At 38.0% G+C, this 25,451-nt stretch overlaps 1 protein-coding gene across 3 annotated transcripts in view; it reads left to right on the top strand.

Moving 5' to 3' along the window:
• The window catches only part of RELCH (RAB11 binding and LisH domain, coiled-coil and HEAT repeat containing), a 143,722-nt gene that overhangs the window by 89,965 nt on the left and 28,306 nt on the right, over positions 1 to 25,451 (top strand). For 2 of the 3 annotated variants that reach the window (XM_063451821.1, XM_063451818.1), the window contains 12 exons: positions 1,381 to 1,545; positions 1,868 to 2,015; positions 3,310 to 3,466; positions 4,021 to 4,144; positions 5,189 to 5,237; positions 9,244 to 9,323; positions 12,016 to 12,122; positions 13,542 to 13,641; positions 19,965 to 20,047; positions 21,304 to 21,367; positions 23,200 to 23,338; positions 23,735 to 23,851. In XM_063451821.1, coding sequence (XP_063307891.1) covers positions 1,381 to 1,545; positions 1,868 to 2,015; positions 3,310 to 3,466; positions 4,021 to 4,144; positions 5,189 to 5,237; positions 9,244 to 9,323; positions 12,016 to 12,122; positions 13,542 to 13,641; positions 19,965 to 20,047; positions 21,304 to 21,367; positions 23,200 to 23,338; positions 23,735 to 23,851 — 1,333 coding nt within the window. Of the gene's footprint in view, positions 1 to 1,380; positions 1,546 to 1,867; positions 2,016 to 3,309; positions 3,467 to 4,020; positions 4,145 to 5,188; positions 5,238 to 9,243; positions 9,324 to 12,015; positions 12,123 to 13,541; positions 13,642 to 19,964; positions 20,048 to 20,543; positions 20,627 to 21,303; positions 21,368 to 23,199; positions 23,339 to 23,734; positions 23,852 to 25,451 lie in introns of all 3 variants that reach the window. The other variant, XM_063451819.1, reaches the window with a different exon arrangement.

Here is a 25,451-nt window from a genome sequence, read left to right as displayed (position 1 = left end):
TTACAACTCATGATCAGGATGTATCAGAGTAGGCGTTATAGTTGAAGGAGCAATGTATATTAGAGTAAATATATGTGTTTGTAACCTATTGAAATGAGCAAAGTCTGAAGACATGAAGTACCCATAAAATCTGGAAATTCGTAATTATTTCAAGAACTATTTTGTTTTTGTCATATCTCAAAAGAGCTTTGGTCCTTAAAGGATTGAATGTGTATAGTTGTTTGCACACAGGCATATTAAAGGGACACTCTATTAGACAAAAACAATATAAATCACTGTTTAGTTGATATGCCTGAAATGAAAACGGGCATGCATTTAATTATGCATTTTTTTTTCATTTGGGGCATACCTAAAAAAAAAACAAAAAAAAAAAACCTGCATTTCTATTGTCTGAAACCTTTGCAGGTCCTCGCCTTCTAACCCCAGACTGTCTGTGGCCGTCCAATCACATACTTCCCAGAAGTCTTTGCAAGACAAATGCTCTGAGCAATTACTGCCTCTTGAGTTTAGCTCCACTGAGATAAACAAACCAGGAAGTAACAAGACATGTCGTCTGCTAGGAAGCCAGGGGGTATAACCAGGTTAATTTATAAAAGTTAAATTGTGTAGAATTCTGCACTTTTTGTAAAATGATAGAAATAGTACACACACTCTTAACAACTAAAAGCTTTTAGGTTAGCTAAACAGTGCCTTAGGGGCATGGAGTGTCCCTTTAAAGGGACACTCCGGGCACCCAGACCACTTCTGCTCATTGGAGTGGTCTGGGTGCCAACTCCCACTACTCCTAACCCTGCAAGTGTAATTATTGCAGTTTTTTATAACTCCACCTCTAGTGGCTGTCTACTAGAAAGCCACTAGAAGTCACTTCCTGATTTATAGCAAGGATTTTCCTTGCTAGACCGTCGCTGGACGTCCTCACGCTGTGTGAGGACCTCCAGCGTCGCTCATTTCCCCATAGGAAAGCATTGAAAATCTTTTTCAATGCTTTCCTATGGGGAGCGCTAATGCGCATGCGCGGCATTGCCGCGCATGCGCATTAGGTCTCCTCGGCCGGTGGGCGGGATCAGTCTCACCCACCGGCCGACGGAATCACAGGGAGGAGGAGGCAGCGACGAGGGACATCGCCGCTGCCTCAAGTAAGTGACGGAAGGGGTTTTCACCCCTTCAGTAACTGGGGATTGGGGGGTGGGAGGGAGAGTGCCAGGAAAACGGATTGAAATGCATAGTATGTCATATTTAAAATATTCAAAATGTGTGTTATCAGCAAGCTAAAGTGCTTTAGGGATCTGGAGTGTCCCTTTAAGGAAGAACTTCACATGTCTTATTTAAAGCATTTTAAATGTGTGTTAAATATTTATTTTGCTTTTCCTTGTCCTTCAGGGTTTTGAACTCCTCCTTACTGCTCTTGGCGACCCTTCAGAAAGAGTTGTGAGTGCCACCCATCAGGTGTTCTTGCCAGCCTATGCTGCATGGACAATGGAACTGGGCAATCTCCAGTGTCACCTCATTCCTACACTCCTTAGTAAAATAGAAAAACTCCTCAGGGTAGGTGATGCATCATTTCACTCATGGCCATATTGGTTTTTAGTGTGCACTTAAATACATTTACACATAGATTGATGGGACAATGTCAAAGACAAACAATGCTCCAACAAATATAAAGTCAGTTTCCCTGTTATGTTTACATTCGCAATCCTTCGTAAACTATTTGTACTAAGTTATCAAAATTATTATTTTTTTTCTAAATTATTTTCTTTCCTTCTCACACTTCTAATTAATTATGGAGATCAATTCTATTTATTAAAGGCAGATGGCTGAAATTGCACACACGTTTGTAATTAAGATTTGCTGTACTATTGCCTTATAGGAAGGAGAACACGGGCTGGATGAACACAAGCTACACATGTATCTGTCTGGCTTGCAGTCCCTTATCCCTTCACTATTTGCAACTGTGTTGCAGAATGCCCCGTTTACAAGTAAAGCCAAGCTCCAGGGTGAAATTCATCAGATAGAAGGTAAGTACAAGAAATCCTTTGTGTCTCCTAAGCCACATGGGTAACCTCTGTGATTACTTTGGCAGGAAATATTGTTTAAATTCTCCACATTTCATCTTTCCCAACCAAGTCTCTCACAGTGCGCTGCACATTTTTTTTGTAACCTGTAGCTGTGATTCTTGGATTGCCCTTTGCAAACCTTTTCATATGTGCCAGTGGTCGTCTGTTGGTCTCTCTTTTTGGTTTACAAAGAAATAGTGGTTTATTCGAAAAATAAATTGCATTATTTGATCCATATTTTCCAACTTCCACTTTGGTTCGGTCTACTGCCTCTTAAAATAGATCTGCTAGCTATGTGATTTTCCTGCCTGTGACTCAATTATCTTCTCATGTGAGTCTGTGTAACATCCTCTGCTGCGTACTTGCCCGTTCATGTGGTTTTCCTGGCCATCATCTAAATGTGGTAGTTTTTGCCATGAAATTTCAAAACGTTCAAGAACAAAGTGAAAATTGCCATCAAATATATCAGGAAACAAGAGGTGAAGAAAGATTGCAGATAGTATTGTTATGGGATATGTACTATACAGTGCTATGATATCCCCACAATAAGAGAAAAGTGCTATGCAAAGTGCAAGCTTTAATATTATTTAGTTTTCATTCATAATATAATGTGCTGGGAATTTTTACAGCATACTGTCGAACCCCAGAAAAGTATAATTAGGCAGATTATACATCAATGGGGTCAATTACATCACCAGTTTACAACAAAGGTAACTGGTGTTAAATATGTATAGAACAAAATTAATTGCTACTTGAAACATGTTTTCATCTTCTTCCATAATGGTTGCCACTGTGAATACAAACCGTATATGTGTGCTTTTCTAAAAGCTCTATCTATGTAAAATGTAATATTACATAGTTACATGGTTACATAGCTGAAAAGAGACTTGCGTCCATCAAGTTCAGCCTTCCTCACATATGATTTTTGCTGTTGATCCAAAAGGCAAAAAAAAACAGTTTGAAGCACTTCCAATTTTGCAACAAGCTAGGAAAAAAATTCCTTCTTGACCCCAGAATGTCAGTCAGATTTATCCTTGGATCAAGCAGTTATTACCCTTCATTGAAAGATTATATCCTTGAATATTCTGTTTTTGCAAGTATGCATCTAGTAGCTGTTTGAACATCTGTATGGACTCTGATAAATATTAATGCATTTTATATGTATGCTGAATAAAATGCAAATCTTCACAAGCAAGGTTTTACAGACATCTTGAGAAAATTGCCAAAAATGACTCTGTGCTGCTATTCTTTACAGTAACAAGGTTTCCTCGACCCATGTCACCTCTTCAGGATGTTGCAACCATTATAGGAAGCCGGGAGCAACTGGCTGCTCTCTTACAGCTATATGATCACCAACTGGAACATGAAGGGACAACCGGCTGGGAAAGCTTGTTATGGGTTGTTAATCAGCTGTGAGTGTCTTTTGTTTAATTGCTTTGCTCCGATTTGATTAAATATAGGTCAGAGTTATTATGTATGTATTTATAATCATTTATTTTCTTGTTGTATGAGATAAGTACTCACTAGAACTAGTTTTGCTCCTTTTCATGAAAACGGAAACAGTCTGACAATAATATTATTCACGAAGTTCCATTTGTTGCAAATCGCTGTTCATCAGCCAAACGCCAATTTGAACCTAACCTCAGCTTCCCAGTCAATTGCCAGTTTTTCATTGTGAACTTGCAATTGGACAAACTGTACATTGCGTGGGGATTTGCACTTACAGCTTAATAATTACTGTAACAGCTGAACATTTGCATTGATGTGGATATGCCAAGCAAACTTTTTATTATTTTATAGTTTGTTAATCTGTCTAGTCTAGCATTCCCATTAAGACGTTTGTAAGGTTTTTGGCCTACTTTTTGTTCGTCTTTCTCTCCTTGAAAACTTTCCCAGTTTATTCAAATGCACACCGTTAATAAATACTAACCTAGTAACATTGCCACCATTTTCTGGAACTCCATAGATTGCCACAGCTAATAGAAATAGTTGGTCGCATCAACGTTACATCCACGGCCTGTGTCCATGAGTTTTCACGATTCTTCTGGAGGTTGTGTAGAACATTTGGAAAAATCTTCACAAATACCAAGGTAAGCAGAGGCATAATGCCAATTACTGACATACCATTAATTTATGTTGTAGTTATAAATTATAGTTATAGGTAAAGAGCTCCAGATCAGGACATGTTCGGTTCAAATTATAACATTGCTATATGGTTTTAGGGCTAGGCTCAGGTTGTCAGATTGTAGGAAAACTGCAGCAGTTTTCTCAGATTTATTGTTTTATAAACCACTTCATAGCAGCCCTTCCTGCCAGTTTGGCTTTGAATACAGTGTTTCAGCTATTTCAAGGCCTGGTCTGCCAAGCAGAAGTAGTGCTCAGGCAATTGCCAGACAAGCACAAGCATACAAATGCATCTGGGACTGTAGCCCCCCCATCTTTACCACTCAGAAAGTGAGCTTAACACTGAATTCTGTCCCATAATAGCTACCATGATACCTGAAATGCTCACTAAGGAATCCAGGCTGCTCCAGTTCACAAACAACCACAGGGTCAGGTTGGAAGTCACCATAAACTGCCTTGGACTACTCCCCTCTCCAGTTAATTTCCAAGCTCATAGAATTGTAGAGTGGCAGGTATCTTGATTCATACTAGGGAAATGCAGGAGTATGTTGTCCCATGAGGCAGTGGGTAATATTGTGGAACTTTAGGTAAGGAAAAGTTCTATTGTTTTTATGGTCTTCAATGCAGTTTCTTCTCTAATGCCTCTATGATCACCCGTAATAAGCTTTGATTTTATATTCATTTTTGTGGTCTCAAAACAATTTCATGTTCTTACTGATGTTCTGTTTACTTTTTCTCCTTTACTGTCTTTGCTAAAAATCTCTTTGGAGCCAGTCACATAACAAAGCTTATTTATTACTTAAATGTTTTTAATATATATATATATATATATATATATATATATATATATATATAATTTATATTTAATCGGTATATCGTTTTTGTTGCATCTGTCTTTACATTACTGATACCTCACAAAAATGTAGATTGTCAAAAGAAAAAAAAAAAAGGAATACTGGTATATGTTATGCAAGTGCAACTGTTGAAAAAGCTGTCCTATTCCTCTTTAGGTTAAGCCACAGTTCCAGGAAATCTTGAGATTGTCTGAGGAAAATATTGGTAAGTGCTATATCTAAACTTTTACAGTGAAATAAGTGTTTGTTTTTCTTCCTTTTTTTTTCTTCTTCTGGAACTAATATGAAAAACTTTCAACTAGAACAGATCTAGGGACAATGTCTTCCTGTTGGGTATCATTTGCATGCCACATTTTACAATCTTACTAAAGATGTAGACATCTGAAACCAGTGACGATTATCAGGGCCGCCATCAGGGGGTGACATCAGGGGGCCCCATGTGGAGCGGCGAAACCGCCGCAGGTGCATCTGCATCTGGGCCCATCGGGTGGCCCAAGCATTTAGGGCCACCCAATGAACCCTATATCTTCAGGGGCCTGGTCAGCGCTGCAAAAGCGCGACCGGGCCCCTTTAAAAAAGTTAAAAATCCGTCTGCATCGCAAATGCTGCTGGGAGGAAGTGACGGCCAGTTACTTCCTCCCAGCTTAATCCGCGCGGGAAGGGGAGAGACAGCAGAGGAGAGCAGAGCAGAGGAATCCGGTCTCATCATCCCCAGCCACCCTCCTGCAACTTAAAGGTAAGGAATAGGAGGGTGGCTGAAAAATGAGGTGTATGTATATCAGAATGTATGTATGTATGTGTGTATGTCTGTTTGTCAGTATGTATGTGTGTATATATCTATGTATGTATGTCTGTGTATGTCTGTCTGTCAGTATGTATGTCTGTGTGTGTATGTATGTATCTATCTATCTGTATGTGTGTGTATATCAGTATGTATGTGTATGTATGCCATTATGTATGTCTGTATGTCAATTTGTATGTATGTCTGTTACTCAGTATGTATATGTGTGTGTCAGTATGCGAGTATGTATGTACGTCAGTGTGTATGTGTGTGTATCTGTATCTCCTTATGCATGTGTGTCTGTTTCAATATGTGTGTGTCAGTATGCCTATATGTGTATATGTCTGTTTCAGTATTTGTGTATATTTTTGTGTGTGTGTGTCTGAGTCCTTTTGTGTCTGTGTGTGTGTATATTCCTGTGGGTGGGATTTGGAGGCGGGCACCCGGGGGCCCAGACTTTGAGCTGTTAGGGGCCCCAAAATTTCTGATGGCGGCCCTGACGATTATATCTGAATGCAACTATAGCAGTGGAATAAAGCATGTGAAGAGTCTTTTGGTTATCTTATAAAACTTACATCTACCAGCATTTGTTTGAATAATGTGCATTACCAGTAGGACTTTTAAAAAGCCCAAAAGCGGTTTAGAAATAACCAGTTGTTGTAAAAAAAGTTTTAAAAATAAATATTTGCAGTTTATTTCATTGTTATGCATTCAAAATAAAATGTGAAAAATCTAGTTGGTAATATTCAGTTCAGTTCAGTTTTACAATTATAGAAAGAGGATATTTAGAGGTGAAGAAGACCCTGCTCAAATGAGCGTACAAAACTGAAGATTTGAAGTCGGCAGATTTAGATTGGTGGATGTCTTGCTCAAGGACACTTACTGATGCGGTGGTCTGACCATGATTCAATCCTGAGTGATGTTACCAGTGCTCTAACCAGCCGAAAAAGAATCTCTTATTGGAGATGCACATTTTTCCACAAGCCGGCAGGGTTTGAGGGTGATGTATTTTGAGGCTTCACTCTGGAAGCCTGAAAATACAGGGAGTGCAGAATTATTAGGCAAGTTGTATTTTTGAGGATTAATTTTATTATTGAACAACAACCATGTTCTCAATGAACCCAAAAAACTCATTAATATCAAAGCTGAATATTTTTGGAAGTAGTTTTTATTTTGTTTTTAGTTATAGCTATTTTAGGGGGATATCTGTGTGTGCAGGTGACTATTACTGTGCATAATTATTAGGCAACTTAACAAAAAACAAATATATACCCATTTCAATTATTTATTTTTACCAGTGAAACCAATATAACATCTCAACATTCACAAATATACATTTCTGACATTCAAAAACAAAACAAAAACAAATCAGTGACCAATATAGCCACCTTTCTTTGCAAGGACACTCAAAAGCCTGCCATCCATGGATTCTGTCAGTGTTTTGATCTGTTCACCATCAACATTGCGTGCAGCAGCAACCACAGCCTCCCAGACACTGTTCAGAGAGGTGTACTGTTTTCCCTCCTTGTAAATCTCACATTTGATGATGGACCACAGGTTCTCAATGGGGTTCAGATCAGGTGAACAAGGAGGCCATGTCATTAGATTTTCTTCTTTTATACCCTTTCTTGCCAGCCACGCTGTGGAGTACTTGGACGCGTGTGATGGAGCATTGTCCTGCATGAAAATCATGTTTTTCTTGAAGGATGCAGACTTCTTCCTGTACCACTGCTTGAAGAAGGTCTCTTCCAGAAACTAGCAGTAGGACTGGGAGTTGAGCTTGACTCCATCCTCAACCCGAAAAGGCCCCACAAGCTCATCTTTGATGATACCAGCCCAAACCAGTACTCCACCTCCACCTTGCTGGCGTCTGAGTCGGACTGGATACCCTTTCTTGCCAGCCACGCTGTGGAGTACTTGGACGCGTGTGATGGAGCATTGTCCTGCATGAAAATCATGTTTTTCTTGAAGGATGCAGACTTCTTCCTGTACCACTGCTTGAAGAAGGTCTCTTCCAGAAACTAGCAGTAGGACTGGGAGTTGAGCTTGACTCCATCCTCAACCCGAAAAGGCCCCACAAGCTCATCTTTGATGATACCAGCCCAAACCAGTACTCCACCTCCACCTTGCTGGCGTCTGAGTCGGACTGGAGCTCTCTGCCCTTTACCAATCCAGCCACGGGCCCATCCATCTGGCCCATCAAGACTCTCATTTCATCAGTCCATAAAACCGTGAGATATTTCTTGGCCCAGTCTTGACGTTTCAGCTTGTGTGTCTTGTTCAGTGGTGGTCGTCTTTCAGCCTTTCTTACCTTGGCCATGTCTCTGAGTATTGCACACCTTGTGCTTTTGGGAACTCCAGTGATGTTGCAGAAATATGGCCAAACTGGTGGCAAGTGGCATCTTGGCAGCTGCACGCTTGACTTTTCTCAGTTCATGGGCAGTTATTTTGCGCCTTGGTTTCTCCACACGCTTCTTGCGACCCTGTTGACTATTTTGAATGAAACGCTTGATTGTTCGATGATCACGCTTTAGAAGCTTTGCAATTTGCTGCATCCCTCTGCAAGATATCTCACTATTTTTGACTTTTCTGAGCCTGTCAAGTCCTTCTTTTGACCCATTTTGCCAAAGGAAAGGAAGTTGCCTAATAATTATGCACACCTGATATAGGGTGTTGATGTCATTAGACCACACCCCTTCTCATTACAGAGATGCACATCACCTAATATGCTTAATTGGTAGTAGGCTTTCGAGCCTATACAGCTTGGAGTAAGACAACATGCATAAAGAGGATGATGTGGTCAAAATACTCATTTGCCTAATAATTCTGCACTCCCTGTACACGAGATGTTAACTTTAGAGTGTAAAAACCAGATCACTTCTTTTGTTGAAATAGATCAGTTTATGAATTGCAGATTAATAACCACCATAGTAATTTTAGACCAGCTTAATTTTTATAAAGACCATTTGGGCATGTTGCAGGCATACCCTAAATATGTATTTATTTATAAAATATTTTACCAGGAAGGAGACAATGAGATTTCTCTCGTTTTTGACTATGTCTGTGCCTCTGGGTTTTCTTTGTCAACAATGTATTTTTATTTTTTTTGTTAAGCAAACAATGGAAAGTACAAGCTATAACGTTTAAAATGGTCTTTTATTATTTCTTGTAACCTACTTGGCTCAACTCCACTTGGCATTTTTATTTTATCTTATTATGGAAGAGAGGGCTTTTACCACTTTAAGCCTTATGTGCATGACACAACAGCTTGCAGTCTCGTATACATCACACATTCCACTTTAGCCAAAGCTACTTACTGTATGTGGACTTTACACTTTTATTCAGACATTTCTGTGGTTCACTGCAGTCTTGTTTTGTCTTAACTTTACTTCCCATGCACTTACAAATACATTATTTTTTTTACCTTCAGATTCTGCAGCAGGAAATGGAGTTCTTACAAAAGCCACAGTTCCAATATATGCAACTGGAGTCCTCACATGTTATAATCAGGTGAGCCATTTAACCATTGTCTTATTAGCACTTGATTGTTTCCTTTAAGCTACTGTACCTGTTCATCAATGACACCTTAAATTATATTTATCACGTGCACCATTACTAATTAGAATAATAACAAGTTTATATATACTATGTTGACTGATTTATTTAATATGGAAAAGCAAGGCTTTGTTCACAAGTTACAAGGTGGAAATACCCTACTACCCTACCTACAGGCAAATCTTATAGGCATTGTGCAGCACTGCCTCAGGAAGCACCTCTAGTAGCCATATGAAGAGTGGTCAGTTAAGGTATCCCCAGGCTTTATTGTAAACACTGCCTATTCTCTGAAAACCTATGTTAAGCTTGAAGGGAATGATTATATTTGCCATAATAAATTCATTAAAGGGACACTATAGTCACCTGAACAACTTTAGCTTAATTAAGCAGTTTTGGTGTATAGAACATGCCCCTGCAGCCTCACTGCTCAATCCTCTGTCATTTAGGAGTTAAATCCCTTTGTTTATGAACCCTAGTCACACCTCCCTGCATGTGCCTTCCATAAACACTTCCTGTAAAGAGAGCCCTTTTTAGGCTTTCTTTATTGCAAGATTTTCTTATCCCCCTGCTATGTTAATAGCTTGCTAGACCCTGCAAGAGCCTCCTGTATGTGATTCAAGTTCAATTTAGAGATTGAGATACAATTATTTAAGGTAAATTACATCTGTTTGAAAGTGAAACCAGTTTGTTTTTCATGCAGGCTCTGTCAATCATAGCCAGGGGAGGTGTGGCCAGGGCTGCATAAACAGAAACAAAGGGATTTAACTCTTAAATGACAGTGAATTGAGCAGTGAAATTGCAGGGGAATGATCTATACACTAAAACTGCTTTATTTAGCTAAAGTAATTTATAGTGTTCCTTTAAGCTGTACTTGCTATAGTGACTATATTGTCCTTTTAACACTTACACATTTTTTTTTTTGCCAGTCACTTTACTTAGGCTGATAAGATCTGTTCTTCAGTTTATGTCCATTAAAAACAGCCTGACATTCGATATGTCATGGGGGATTTCAGAGAAACTTTGCTCTAAAACCAAGTATAGGTATTTTGTTGCTGATCAGGTTTCTGCTACCCTAGACATACATTTCTAACAAAAAGATTTACATTTATAATATTTAAGAAAGTCTCTATGTGTTGGGTTATTAAAGCAGGACAGCAGCTCTAGAGATTTTTCCACTTGTAAAAGCCCACATGTCTTCAGCATGCTGCTGCATTTTGGTTCATAGTTAAAGCCATGTACAAAAAAATATATATACAGTGTGTATGTATATGTATGTATGTATGTATATATGTATTTGAGGGGGAGAGGGTGAATAAAAAAGTAGCCTTTGAGGAAGTGGTGGTGAGTTGCACCGCGAGCAATAATGGAGTCTATTCCTTAACCAGCCAGCTGTGGTTGGTGAAGTGGGAACCAATTGCAAAATTTAAGCCACAGTTGCAGAGTTGTAAAAATGAGCTTCACATGAAAACTAGTTTGTAGCTGTAACTCACTATTAAGAGGGGGGGAAAAAACAACAACTTTATATGGGTTTTGCACGAAGGATTGGGAAATGTGCGCTATTTAAATTGCTGATAAAATGCAAATCACATGTTGAAGGTTTTTTTTTTTTTGTTTTTTTAAATCTTTTTATGTTTATTTTAAAGAATTTGTCAAGAAACGCAAAGTGAGACTCACAGATCCCCAATAAATAGAATCAAGGAGACACACAGGTCTTGATTGAGGTGTTTAATACACAATTGTTTTACTTTTTTTTTTTTTTTTTTTACTTTAAAGGGACACTATAGTCAACAGAATTACTACAGCTTAATGTAGTTGTTCTGGTGAGTATAATCATTGCAGGCATTTTAATGCAAACACTGCCTTTTTTTATAGAATTGCCCCTAGGGACACCTCCTAGTGGCCACTCCTCAGATGGACAGATGCACAGTAGGCAGCACTGCCGTTCAGCGTCTCCACGTTCTGCATGGGGGCGCTGACTTTTCCTCATAGAGATGCATTGATTCAATGCATCTCTATGAGGAGGTGCTGATTGGCCAAAACTGTTTGGCCCCGCCCCCTTGCCGATTTTATCCATTCTAATGCTTTTGGATTGGCTGAAAATCAGCCATTCTGATGATGTCACCAAGGGGGGTAGAATTATCGCCGGCGCACCCGCGTGGCACTGGAAATATGGAGAGTTTTATTTCCTTTTAAGGAGGGGGGGGGGGGGGGGAGGACAAACCAACTAAGTGGTGGGTTTTGCACTATAGAGTCAGGAATACATGGTTGTGTTCCTTATGTCTGTTGCTTAGTAATATGAATATACATTGAGATAACGGTGGTAAAAATTTAGTAAAATGTGGAAAGTTTTACAGTTAAATCCTCCTTGGTTTACTAATTGATGCTAGGAAGCTTATTTGCTAGACGCTGTATTAATCCACGTGCATTTTCGTAGACGAACAATGTCTCCATTAAAACCCTGGAAATTAGGTTTTGAACACTGAAATATAATTGGATGCATGCATTCAATCCTAGGCACTCAAATGTTTTTATAATTCATGTTCTATTACTATGCATATGTTTTTTTTCCCCATTTGTTTTTTACCACAACTTTTTTTTAACTGTATATGTTCCTTTGAGTATATTAACCCCTTTCCTGTATTATCAGGAGGAAGACCGTAAGCTATTAGTTGGTTTCCTTGAAGATGTAATGACCATGCTTTCATTATCACATGCTCCACTGGATAGTTTAAAGGCATCATTTGTGGAATTGGGGTAAGCAGAATTAGAAGATCCTGCAATGTTTCTGTTTTCAGGTGCCATATTAAAGGGACACTATAGTTAGCAGAACAACTATAGCTTATTGAATTTGTTCTGGTGAATAGAATCACTACCTTCAGGCTTTTTGCTGCAAACACTGTATTTTTAGAGAAAATGCAGTGTTTACATTACAGCTTAGTGTTAACATCACTTGCCACTCCTTAGATGGCTGTTAGAGATCCTTCTTGGGTCATGGCTGCCTAAAATGCATCCAAACATTCAGTGTCTCCTCGCTCTGCATGCAGACGCTGAACTTTCCTCATAGAGATTCATTGATTCAATTAATCTCTATGAGGAGATGCTGATTGGCCAGGGCTGTGTTTGAATTGTGCTGGCTCTGCCCCAGATCTGCCTCTTTGTCAGTCTCAGCCAATCCTATGGGAAAGCATTGTGATTGGATTAGGCTACTACTTCTGATGATGTCAGAGGAAGTTCACAGGCAGAGGCAGCAGCTTCAGACTTGAATAAAAGTAAGATTGTACTATATTTTGGGAGGCAAAGGGGGCTAGATAGTGGTTTTAACACTATAGGGTCAGGAATACATGTTTGTGTTCCTGACCCTATAGTGCTCCTTTAAGTTATTTTGCCTTAATGTTTTATCCAAATAAGCGTGTCTGTTCCTACTTAATAAATAAGTAAATGTTAGGTGGTATTCTACAAAGTAGACACAGTTGTGTTTGTCTAGTTTAACTAGTTACGGTTATGTATGCACTTGTATTTCATTGCACAGTATAGATTAATTTAAACAACCGTTGTTTGTCTGCTTTCCTGTGTCTTCAGCCCATCTCAAGTGTCACCCACCCATTACTTCATTCCACCACTACGTCTCCTAGGCTAACATACCAATGTATAAAGATATTCAACAAAATAAAATAAAAAATCTTCAACACTTTTAATGTGCAGAAAAATAACATTCTCATAGTGTAATACATTGAAACTAGAATACACTTTAAACATGCAAAATTGCACACTTACAAACATATAAGAGCATATAATTATATTGAGCAAAAACAATTTTGCCCACAGAGTGATCTAGTCAACCTTTATGAAGTATCTAGATTTTTATAAACCTTGAGGCAGTTTTATGGGAGGGGGAGAAGTAGTTTAGGGTTTAAGTTCTTTAAAAGGTCTGCTTCTGAGTTCTACTAAACCAGGAATTATAAGGTATTGCAAATTTAGGTTAAAATAATCACTTCCTTGACTATTTCTTATCTAATGTATTTTGTCTTAAATGTTGACAACAATTACCAGTTTAATGAATAACCCTGTACATTTTCCTCACACTACACTTATATAATCAGGCTATGATCATGTGTATAGCTCATTGAATTTGCACATCTCTGTGTATCTAATTTGTCTTACTTTTTCTCACAGCACCAATCCAGCATACCACGAGTTGCTATTAACTGTACTGTGGTATGGGGTTGTCCACACGTCTGCACTTGTTCGATGTACTGCAGCAAGAATGTTTGAGGTTGGTCAGATTTTTCTTAATACCAGGAATAAACGAAACTGAATTATATATTACTATGTCTTTGAAAAATGTGTGCTGTGAGATGGAGCAGAAAACCAGTTTGTTTTATGAGCAGATGGTAGTAAGTGAATTTGTCTCTGTATTCCTAACATACTTCATAAACAATAGCAGTAGCTGCATACAGATCCCAAGCCAGAAAACATTGTTCAAATTCGCAAAGCAAATCTATTTTGTTAGAGCCTTGGCCACAGGTAAACCTGCTGACTGATCTATTGAGTTGCAGTCTGAGTCATTAGCAGTCTCTATATGAGAATAACAGGGAAAATAGCAGTTTGAGGGTTGTCTCTTAAATCAAACTGCACATGCATTGTTAATACTAATCTGTTTAGCATAGATATAAACTACATTTATTTTGTTATCTTCAACTTTTACGTAAGCCTTTGAACTTTGCCTTCTGCAGACGATTCATGAAAGCCAATTCCTGGTTCACTCATGAAACGGGACTTTCCAGAAGTACTTGTTCTGCCGGATAAATTGTTAATGTAACACAGGAACTGCACTCAATCTTCCAGCCTTAGAACCAGGGTGCAAACCAGATCCGGGTTCAGCACCAAATCTCAAATGTAATACTTCAAAAGAAAGGATAAGGGCACCCCAAAGGTTCAATTTCAGGCAATTTATTGTCACCAGAATGGCCGAAACATTGTTTTGCACAGTGTGGTCTTTATCAAGCTTGATAAAGACCACACTGGTCGAAACGTTGTTTTGCACATTCTGGTGACAATACATTGCCTGAAATTGAACCTTTGGGGTGCCCTTATCCTTTCTTTTGAAGTATTACATTTGAGATTTGGTGCTGAACCCGGGGTGCCCTTATCCTTTCTTTTGAAGGATAAATTGGTTAGACACTTGTTTGCTCGAGTATGTTGTTTAAGAGAAAAGATACAGGCAGTACTGTTACACATTGTGTAACATATGCTTTCAACGCATGGATTCTCCTTCTATTATATTTGCAGGACAGTTGGCCTATTATGTGCATGGTTAATTTGTCACGTCAAAGTGGAATTTTTCAGATTCCATGTAGGGTTCAGCAATCTGTGGTCAGTTAATACATTTTAATATATGATGTATACTTTGCAGGGTCTTTGTTTTTCACAGCTAATCTGATTTGGCACAATGGTTTTGTTTTGGGAAAAACTATATAAATTGTTAACTCTGTGTAGTTATTATAGTATTCTAGTTCTACAAGGGAAACTATGGTTGTGCAAATTAAATATTTTGTATAATGTCCATTATTTTAATTCTTTCCCGGATGGCCCTTGCTTGTTGTATATATTACAAATGTCCCCATCAAAAAGTTTTAATTTTCAATGTCTCCAGACAATGGACATATGATGTTGCATTGCTAGTTATGCAGAATGAATAACGGTTCAGGCACTCCGGGATAAATAGCAGTTTTGTTGGGGCAAAAACAACAACGGTTTGACCCTACCGGGTTTTTATCAAGCTTGATAAAGACCCGGTAGAGTCGAAACATTGCTATTTTTGCCCCAATATGCGCTATAAAATAGCAGCTTTATTGGGGTGATAACAGCAATGTTTCAACCCTACCTGGTCTTTATCAAGCTTGATAAAGACCCGGTAGGGTCGAAATGTTGCTGTTTTCGCCCCAATAAAGCTGCTATTTTTTGTTATCCCGGAGTGCCTGAACCATTCTTTATTCTGCATATATTGGAAGGAAGGCCTCGTCTACCCTGGGTTACTTGGTGAGTGTAGTATCTAGTACGTCTATATTATTGTTGCATTGCTAGTGTCAGCACTAGAGTATGGTCAAGGTGGATTTTAAATGAGATTTGTAGAATTTTGGTTTGTGATTAAGAAGGTACCTGCCCTGAAGGTGCTCAGGTCTGCTACTGCCATATTTTCATCCAAACAAAGCCTAGTCCACAGGGTAGAGCAGCGTACTCCTCTCATTCTAAATGGTGCTTTAAAGCCGATGTGTTGATAGAGCTGTGCTATATTAGTGAGCTCCACCTTTAAAAAGGCAACATTTAAAGAGTTACTCTGAACATCATAACAAATTGGCATTATTGCAAAGGTTACGGTACAGACAGCACCCTGTTCTAGCTCTCTGTATTCACAGTGGCTTTAATACTGTTGTGATTTGCAAAAATCACTGCAGCTTTCAGGCTGTCACATGGCACAAAGATGTCAAAAGGGCAAGTTTCATCTTTGTTAGCAGTTTCATATCTACCAATCTTTTGCATGTGGCATGCAGACCTGTCTCTCCTTCTATTGGCTTATCCATATGATAGGTGAAACTGCTGCTGATGAGTAAACTGCGTATTCTATAATACTCTGCAGGATGCTTGCTCTAGGAATTAGCAGTACCTTCACTACTATTTTTATTTTTTGTAACAGTTATTTAGTTACCCCTTTGTTATAAAATTCGTATTTGCAGTCAGCTCCATCTTAATTTCTCCTGCGACTACATGGGCTGCCTAGCTTTATCTGTCCTGCCGGCAGGTTGCCATCTGCTTGAGCATTGCTTAGTGGCACTGTGCAAAACAGGATATGGGGACTTGACAAAGCAAGTGGTGTTTGACTGAAGCTCCACTCAGAGTCAATTTTTGCTGACTTTGTGGTATAAAAAAATAATTACATGCAGGAATGCCTGTGATTTAATCCCTGCCCCCTCCAATCCTCTTCTTCTCCATTTTTTCTTTAATCTCCTCTCCCCTGTCTTGTTTATTTCCTTCTTTCATTTCCTGCCAAACAGTTTTTCTTGCCATACTCAATATGGAGTAGTTTCCATCTCCTCCTCCTCCTCTCCCGTTCCATGTTGGCACCCCATATACAGCGTTGGGGGCTAAGGGGAGTTAAGGGTATTTTATCCATATTATTTATACCATCTGGAATTATGATAGTGTGAATATCGTCCTCATTAGATACCCATACGTATGATTGATCTCGCCACACGGATTTAAAATCATATACATTGCACATCGCCATATCTTCTACACTGGCGATGCAGAATCCGGCCCCACGAGGGTATTAACGAATGAGGGCGAGGGGCAGGCTAATTTATGCACGCCTCCCACTGATGTAGGTATATGTCACCCCCCACGTGGGCACAAACCAGTCTACGGGGAAGGAGCACTCAGCCTGCGTGTAACGCATATAGTGACTTTCCCCTTTGGAAGTCCATCTAATTGGATCCAAGGGTACACTATCCACGCCCCCCGGCCAGCACACTGTGAGAACCAATCGATTTAGGTCCTAATCCTACACACCTCCCTCCAGTACATCAGCTGTTGCGCACATGCGAATTAAGAGATATATAAAACGAACAGGCTAGCCGACTTAGACATTGCTCCTGACAACGGCATGTTGACACAGCCGAAACGCGCTGAGCTATTTGTTGTTTTACAATTTTCTTTACTTGGTAGCACCATTATGCACTAGGTAGTTTAGATTTAGTTTTATTTTAGTTTAGGCAGGGAGACTGTTTTAGGTGGGCACTAATGAGTTATCCACGGTGCCAAGGAATTAATAGGGACAGACTTTTGGTGCCACAATGGTTTTGGTTCTTTTTTGGGTATCCCCTCTATCTTTTACCCGATATCATTACCTCCGGTTATATCTGTTTTGTGTGCATATGCTGGGGTTAGCATCTAGCCTAGGTCTGGACTAACTATCCAATTTTCTGCTTTGGGGTTTTGTTTATACACCCAGCTAACACTAGCTTCATATGTGTTTTTGGCTCCCCACTGCCTGTTGTTTTTTCCTTATGTTACTTTTTTCCCTAGAATCATTAAAGGTAGGGCTACCTTTCCTTTTTACTGTCACTCTCCCATTTAGGTCTCTCCAGTCTACATCTGTTCTTTCTAATATTGAGGGTTATTCCCCAGCTGGGAGAATGACATTGGGCATTTAGGTGCTAATCCGTCAGCCCGCTGCAGCATTTTGGGGTTCTCAGATTAGCTCCCATTTTTGTATTATTTCTTAAAGCTCTAGATAGTATATGTAAGATACTTGTTACAGCAGCCCCTATACAGGTATTTGCAGTGGGAGAAATGTGAGGTGTGATTAGCATAACGTGAGAAAAGTGTCTGTGATTGTTAAAACATGCCATATGCCCAAAGCATGTCATTTACTGGAGTCTACTGAACACACAGGTAATACAGCATATCTGTGAAAAATTAGACTTTGTTTGCTAGAAATAAATCTGCATTTTAGAATGTGACTCACATTCAAGCTGTTTATTCACTAAAGCGGGAATAATGAAGAAATAGCCAGGGATTTCCAAATTGTATGATAAAATAGACAAATTGTAAAAACTGATGATTTAGAGAACATTTAGTTGCTATGTTGGCATCCAATTTTTAATTTTCTGCAGTTTCCCATCTATAATAGGAGCCTCATTAAAAATAAAGAAATGTTTTAAATTAAAATTTTAAATATTCAACTATGGTGTTATATTTTAAAGCAATATACAGCATCAGTAGAGGAGGAGGATACTCCTTACCGAAGTTGTAGTGGGTTGTAAGGTTTTGTGGACATAACCCAATGAAAGGGATAGTAAGAAGGGCTGTAAAGGACTTACACAGAGGAGGCAAGCCTGATAACAGACCTAATACCCTGATGTGTTTTTTTTTTTTTTTTTGTGTAAAGCAGAGAATTGCCTGATTATTGAAAAAACAAAAGAAAATAAATTTTATATTACAACTTTATTAAGTCCCTAATTGGGTATACATATACAAAACAAAGAGAAAAAAAAGTGTGTGATTTGCAAGGTGCAAGTCTTACTATGGTATGTGTTAACCTCAAGCAAAAAAACAAACACACACACACAATCCAAAATAAAAATCCCAAATAAATAATCGTTAACTTTTAATAATTTCAAACACCAGAAAACTGAAGACAAAGTATGGACAGCTTATGGTAAGTATATCTCCCTGTCTGCTTCTCTGTTGGTCACCTCCACACTTTATCAGGTAATCTGCCCCCATCCCAGTGTGCAGGAGAAAGGGGAGTTTGTACCTTTCTTTTGTGGGGACATAGAAGGAGAACCAGTATGTACAATAAACTTCTTTATACAATTCACAATATAGTATAAATATCCCGAATTTGCGATCCTTGAATTGTGTCCTTCCCTCATTCTCCATCCACTGGCATACAGATAGAATGTCAGATTAGTTTATATTTCAATATTCATTAAATGGAAACCTGTTACATTATATTTTTTTCCTTGTTCTGTATGTTACAAAATACTTATCTTTGCACATACTCAGGTTATATCAATGCAGGTTCTACATTTTCTGCTCTTTACTTCTAGCAAAAATTTGCAAGACTGTCTTTTTTGTTGCATTAACAGTACCACCTGTCACGAATGTTTTTGCTTTGTTTTATCTATTTAATTTTAGCCTACATTTTCTAGTCGGGTGGGGAATCTACCCAACTAGAAAAGGCAATTACTGTAAACCATTTTTTATGGATATCAGACATACCAATGAAGAGAAGTATAAAATCAATTTTAAAACCTTTCCGTTTTGCTAAGGCACACACATTGTCTGGCTTACATAATGTAAACATTAATGCAACTTTGAAGCCCTGTATTAAAGTGATCATTAAGTTACTGCTGACTTTGGGATCTGAATGCAGGAAATTGCTATTCTTCAAATATAATCTCACATTAGGGTGCATTTTCACTGACCTGCTTGCTAACTACCGAGGAAATGTTATTTTGTTTACTTTATTAAAGGTGGGGGGAGTAAAAAAGTTGTTTAACGATCTTGGCATAAATCTGCCATTTTTACAATCTGAATTTGGTTAAAGTTCAGATGAAAATGCTTCTCTTATTTTCAAAGCTGTATGTTTCATTTACTATTTAAGCAATTATACCCTCTCTTTGGAATGTCCCAGCTAGATCTGGTGTTATAAAATATCCAAACAGACCCAAGCACAGCACTGAACTTGTTCAAATGTAGGTAGACTTTTAAGTGTACAGTTTCCAGTCCAGGCTGTGCCAAGGACAGGTTTATTAAACATACAGTTTTTGCAAAATATTTAAAGAGCTATCGGCTTGCTTTTCCCTCCTCTTTATCAAGTCTTTTTTTTTCCATCATAGGTGCATTCCTATGCTCTTCCTACCCTTTTCTGCATTTGTAAAGCTTTGTTTAGTGTGATAATAGTTGCCAAGCTTTCTGATCTTTTATTTGCATTTTGTTTTTCTCCTTCCCCACCCTCCTCTTTTTCTGTCACTACGCTCCGTATGACTGCCCCCTGTGGTCCATATGCCACCACATGCGCCGGCAAATCAGCTTTTGGTGAAGGGGGTGAATGAGACTTTGGTAGCTCAGAGGGTTGTGCCCGCTCTTATTACTCTCTCCAGTGATCCGGAAATGTAAGTTTCCTTGCTGCTTCACATTTTTAGCATCTTCGTTGTAAGGGTTACCCATCAGTTTGGGCAAGAAACAGATCAGTGAATACTTGTCTATAGAGTGCTTCTGTTTTTTTACCCTGTCATCATTTGACAAAAACAAATTATATTTGATTTTCAAAGACCAAAAAATATATTAAGAAGTATTTGCATCATTTGAATATGTAAACTCCAACATGCCAATGTAACATTCCTCTCACGAATTCCTACATGTTGATTGGCATTAATTACACCCATTTTTCTCTAAACGAACTGATGGATCATGTCTTACAAGGTATACGATGCTTGTTATTGTGGTTTACATGGTTGAAAAAAAAAAATACATTAAAACAATGCTTCTTCAATTGTGAATAACATACAGAACTCAGCTAGCATATCTGCCCATCCACAGCCACAGTTTACTACATTATCTTTTACCAGTTTACCAAACCATTTTTAATTGCATGTTGACCGGTTACAGCTGATTCTCCGAGGCATGCGTGAACCCTTAGTTGACAAGCGAGTTGCTCCGGCTCTCGTCACCTTATCCAGTGACCCAGAATTGTGAGTTTCCCTGGCTCTGAGCTTTTAGTTATAACCTTTTCTTCTCTGTTGGAGAATTTTCTCAACCCTTTAGTTTAAAATAACAAATCAGTTCCATATCACAAGAAGTTTAAACCTACTATAGTTAAAGTGGCTTCTTCACCTGAAATCTTCTTTAACTTTTTGGATATACTGACTTAGACTGATTTATGTCCTATTATTTATGATTAGCTGTAATTACAGCGTGGGGATTATGGGATGACCGCAACCTTGGAATGTAATTTAAGTTTTTGATGCACAACAGATAAAAATAAAAAAAACAATGGCTTTATGCATTTGATGGCACAGCCTGTTAGAAATAAAGCTGCGCCAACTAACTTTAACATTTTACTGTGGGGGGGGGGGGGGCAGAAATGTGTTGTAAATGTCTGGTGATATTGAGTGTCCTATTTGAGTGGAATGAGTGCAACAGTTGGATATTTTAATGTTATATTCTCTATGTATGTATGTTATTTTTACAGCAAAAACATGCTGTTTTGAAAAGGATGATCTCAAGGTATTGGCATTTGTTAAAGTGCTGTATGATATAAAGAATATTTCTGATGAAAGAGCCACTTTAATCTTTTCTAATGTATATTTGCTATATTTGAAAGTATATTTTTGATTCCTAATTTTTGTTTTTGGTCACCTTCTACCAGCTCTGTAAGAATTGCCACCATCCCAGCTTTTGGTACAATCATGGAAACCGTTACCCAGCGAGAGGTAGATTTTTTTTTTTTAATTTATTTACATTTTTTTTTTTTTTTTTACATTTTATTATAATTTTAGAAACCGTAACTTTAAAAGTTGGCTACTTTGGCCTAAAATGTACAGTTTGTCAGTTCTCTGAAATTCCTGATTTGGTGAATAACCCATGTGTGTAATTATTATGCTAAATAAAGCATCAGATTTTTCCACCTATCTACTTGTCCAGATGGTTTGCTAGATTGTATACAAGGGAATTAAGCTAAATATCACATAACAAAGCAAATGCAGCGAGACACAATTTATATGTAGACGTTTTATATAGGTTAGAAAACATAGAAATTAAGCAGACAAACTTAAATGTATGTTTTAAAAAACTGCCAGTTATCTAGTAGTGCTGTTAAAAACCTATTTATAAATAAATCATGCAAGATATGTTTTTTTATATCACAACCATCACATTGAAAAGTGACCCTGATCAGTGATAATATGCTAAGGAACAAAGAATTGCAAACTCACATGACTATATTTGCACATGAAAAAATTAAATCAGACTGCACCACTTCACGTTCTATATAACCCTAAATGTGATTATGCAACATATTGGTGTTCAGTTCCTTAATTCTAGAAAACCACTGCCCCAGAATAAATATACGGGCGGAAAGTATGTCTGTCGGACTCGCCCACTTCACTTAGTCTAAGGGGCAGAAAGACTAGTGATCCGGTTAGACCGATGTCTTAAAAGAACCACAAAGGGGCCTATTTAAAAACTGGGCAAGATGTTATGAAGGACAGTGATTGTATTAGTGAAGTGAGCTAATAGAGCATTTCCCTACAGTATGTATGCATTAAAGCAGATTTTCCATAATTCATACTGCTATTTAAAATAAACAATTGCATTATATAGCATTTTTGAATGTTTTGTATTGCATACGTGAAAGTGAATACTTTTTTCAGCGACCATCTTTAAGACTTCTTCAGTTAGAAATCCCACTTATCTGACCTTGCAGACCATGCAGAATTAGAAAAGCTGAGAATTTGTCAGATTGCATTTTTTTTTTTAGATGCCCAGTCCTTCCACATAACATCAGGATTTGTTAGTTAGAACTAGTTGGACTACATGCATGGTGTTAAGTCTGATTAGGTTTAACCAGAAATAACTGAAGAGTGAGCATGCACACGGTGCAATAGCAAGTCAACACAAATACTCTGAAAATAAGTATTTGTTTATATGCATGATTTACAAAAAGATACACAGGTTATTTTGTGTAAATGGTGGGGGGATGGGGGGGAGAATATATATATATAATTTTTTTTTTTATTTTTTTTTTTAAAGGGACACTGTAATATTGCATCTAATAGAGGATAAATTCCATATTGCGGTTCACCTAAAAATGAATAGATAGGCATTCCTGACCAAGTTAGAACAATTTTACAAATGTAGGTACAAACCAGAGACATTGTTTAGTTTTTCTTTTTCTTTTTCTTTTTTTTTTAATTAACTTTATGTGACTGTTATTTAAATTAAGGATTAAAAAAATGTTTACTTTGAAGAATGTTAACATTAAAAATAAACTTTAATTATAGGAATGTATTTTGTAGCAAGCATTTGAAGTGGCAGTAAAGTTTTACGCTTGTAGACACGGGCATGTGAACGTGGCTGCCCTGTGTATGCTTATACTAAAAAGCACAAGTTGTTGCTAGCTTTTCACCTAAATGAACCGTCCAAGCTTCTGAAGTATGATGCAATGCATCTGCCATTGCCCAGTCATCATACCCACTTGATATAAAAGGACTGTATGTAGCTAAAGTCACAAATCATGTTTTAGTTTTTAATTCTTCAATTACAGTTACTGGAAAGGGTGAAAATGCAGTTAGCTTCATTTCTGGAAGATCCTCAGTACCAAGATCAACACTCCTTGCAGACAGAGATCATAAGGACGTTTGGTCGAGTTGGACCCAACGCAGAGCCTAGGTTCAGAGATGAATGTGAGTAAATAATTGCAGTGAGGTTAACAACAGTTTACAACAAAACCGTAAAATTGGCTTCTTACCAGAACACACCCACCTTCAACCCTGCGTTTGCCTGCAATACCAAAAGTCTGCACGTTTATGGGCTGACTGGATGGAGTGCCGAGATCTTATGCCACACCAAAATAAGAAGCTTTTTGGTAGTATCTAGTGGTAACTAGCTATTAGTTATAGTCATTGATGGTATAGTCTCCTGGTCACCATAAGTTTGGTAACTGGAGTAGAGTGGACATTAAAGATGTCAGCATGTGTTAACAGAGAGGAAGAAGCACTCGTGGCTTTGTTTTTTGTCAATAGTAGAACACACACATATATCTTATATAATAGAGACTAACTTTATCTCTTCTGTTGTAGTTGTCCTTCCCCACTTGCATAAACTAGCTTTGGTCAATAATCAGCAGGCTGTGGATTCGAAAAGGCTGGATATTGCCACATACCTGTTTGAAGCATATAGTGCACTCTCCTGCTGCTGTATCCTTTTTCCAGCTTGCTGTTTGAAAATGATTTCTTTTGAACGTACATAAATATCATATATAATAGAGCTGACATTCTCTTTATGAAATACTGGAGGGGGAGAAGCAGATGTTCTTCAGTATGTATATAACCTTTAATAGATGCATGTGTGTTACAACAGACATATACAATTAGTACATAATGTTACTATTAGGTAGTGATCATATGCTGCTTGCAATCTGCCATTCCTTTTAGATACAGGAGGAAATTCACCAGGCCGTACTTTTCAAGTACATCAATCTTTTGTCATTTTCAGTTTCTTAGCAAGGTGTCGGATACAACTTTGATGCTGTAAGGGTTAAATGCCACACATTCATAGGGTCAAACATTTACTGAGCGGGTTATCTAGCATCTAGAGTATCCAAAAACTGTTCTTTTAATGTTTATCACCTAATTGTGAATTTAATTTGTAGTTAAATAGACAACTGTCACAATCATTAGGCAGATGACATGTATAGAGAGTATACTATTCTACTATTGTATTACGGGACATTATGATTTTATTATTTGTGCTTGGACACTCATGAGTTTTAGAGTACAATAAATGAGTTGGGCAGTTTAAAGGTTCATATATTTTTACCAGAACCTGCTATGTGATCTAATATACTTGGCAATACATACAGTAGGTGAATCACACTCGTTGGAACATCTACAAAGGAATACAAAGCAATATAGTGTAATATAGTTGGTAGATATGTTGAATAAAATAAAGATGAGAATCAGGTACTCACAAACCAGGAGCCAAATATGTACATATGGCTCTCATGGGAACAGCACTGGGACCATTGTATAGGATGTCCCTCTCCTTCTTAGGAATCTTCTTGGAATAGATATGGTGCAGTGTGATAGAAGATAACTAGCCACACTTACTTCATAAAATGAAATCTTTATTGCTCCAAAAGAAAAGTAGTATAAAAACGTAGAAGCAAGCTGCAACAAACCACTCAGTTTACAGTCTTACTTTGGTCCAGTATTTGGAAATGTCCGAAACGCGTTTCGCCCCGTACCAGGGGCTTCCTCAGTCGGCCGTAATCTGTTTAGAAGGGTGTTTCCGGGTTCCGTTCGCCTGTGGAACGCATCTGTAATCTAGTTCCGGGCGATTGAGAGCCATATGTACATATTTGGCTCCTGGTTTGTGAGTACCTGATTCTCATCTTTATTTTATTCAACATATCTACCAACTATATTACACTTTATTGCTTTGTATTCCTTTGTAGATGTTCCAATGAGTGTGATTCACCTACTGTATGTATTGTAATTTTGTATTATTTTGAGTGGTAAGAAGGGGTTTTCCACTTCACTTTTCCTTCACTGTATATATTATATCTATTGTTTTTTAATATACTTGGCAGGCAACACATTTCGGAGGAAAATAGTGTTTGTGTTTGTTGATTCTTATCAAAACTAGAATTAAAGAAACCAAAAAACAAATCACAATTGCAAATACATACTCATTGGCACATGCTCAAAGATTGTGACCAATAAAAATGGTGTATATCCTAAAATGTAAGGTATTAATCTGAGATGCATTTTCAGATGAATTTATATTGCACATGCA

The sequence above is a fragment of the Pelobates fuscus genome, chromosome 4 (assembly GCF_036172605.1).
Source record: "Pelobates fuscus isolate aPelFus1 chromosome 4, aPelFus1.pri, whole genome shotgun sequence".
In the NCBI taxonomy this organism is placed as follows: Eukaryota; Metazoa; Chordata; class Amphibia; order Anura; family Pelobatidae; genus Pelobates; species Pelobates fuscus.
Note: the sequence above shows the minus strand (reverse complement) of the source record. Positions and strands in the feature narration are given on the sequence as shown.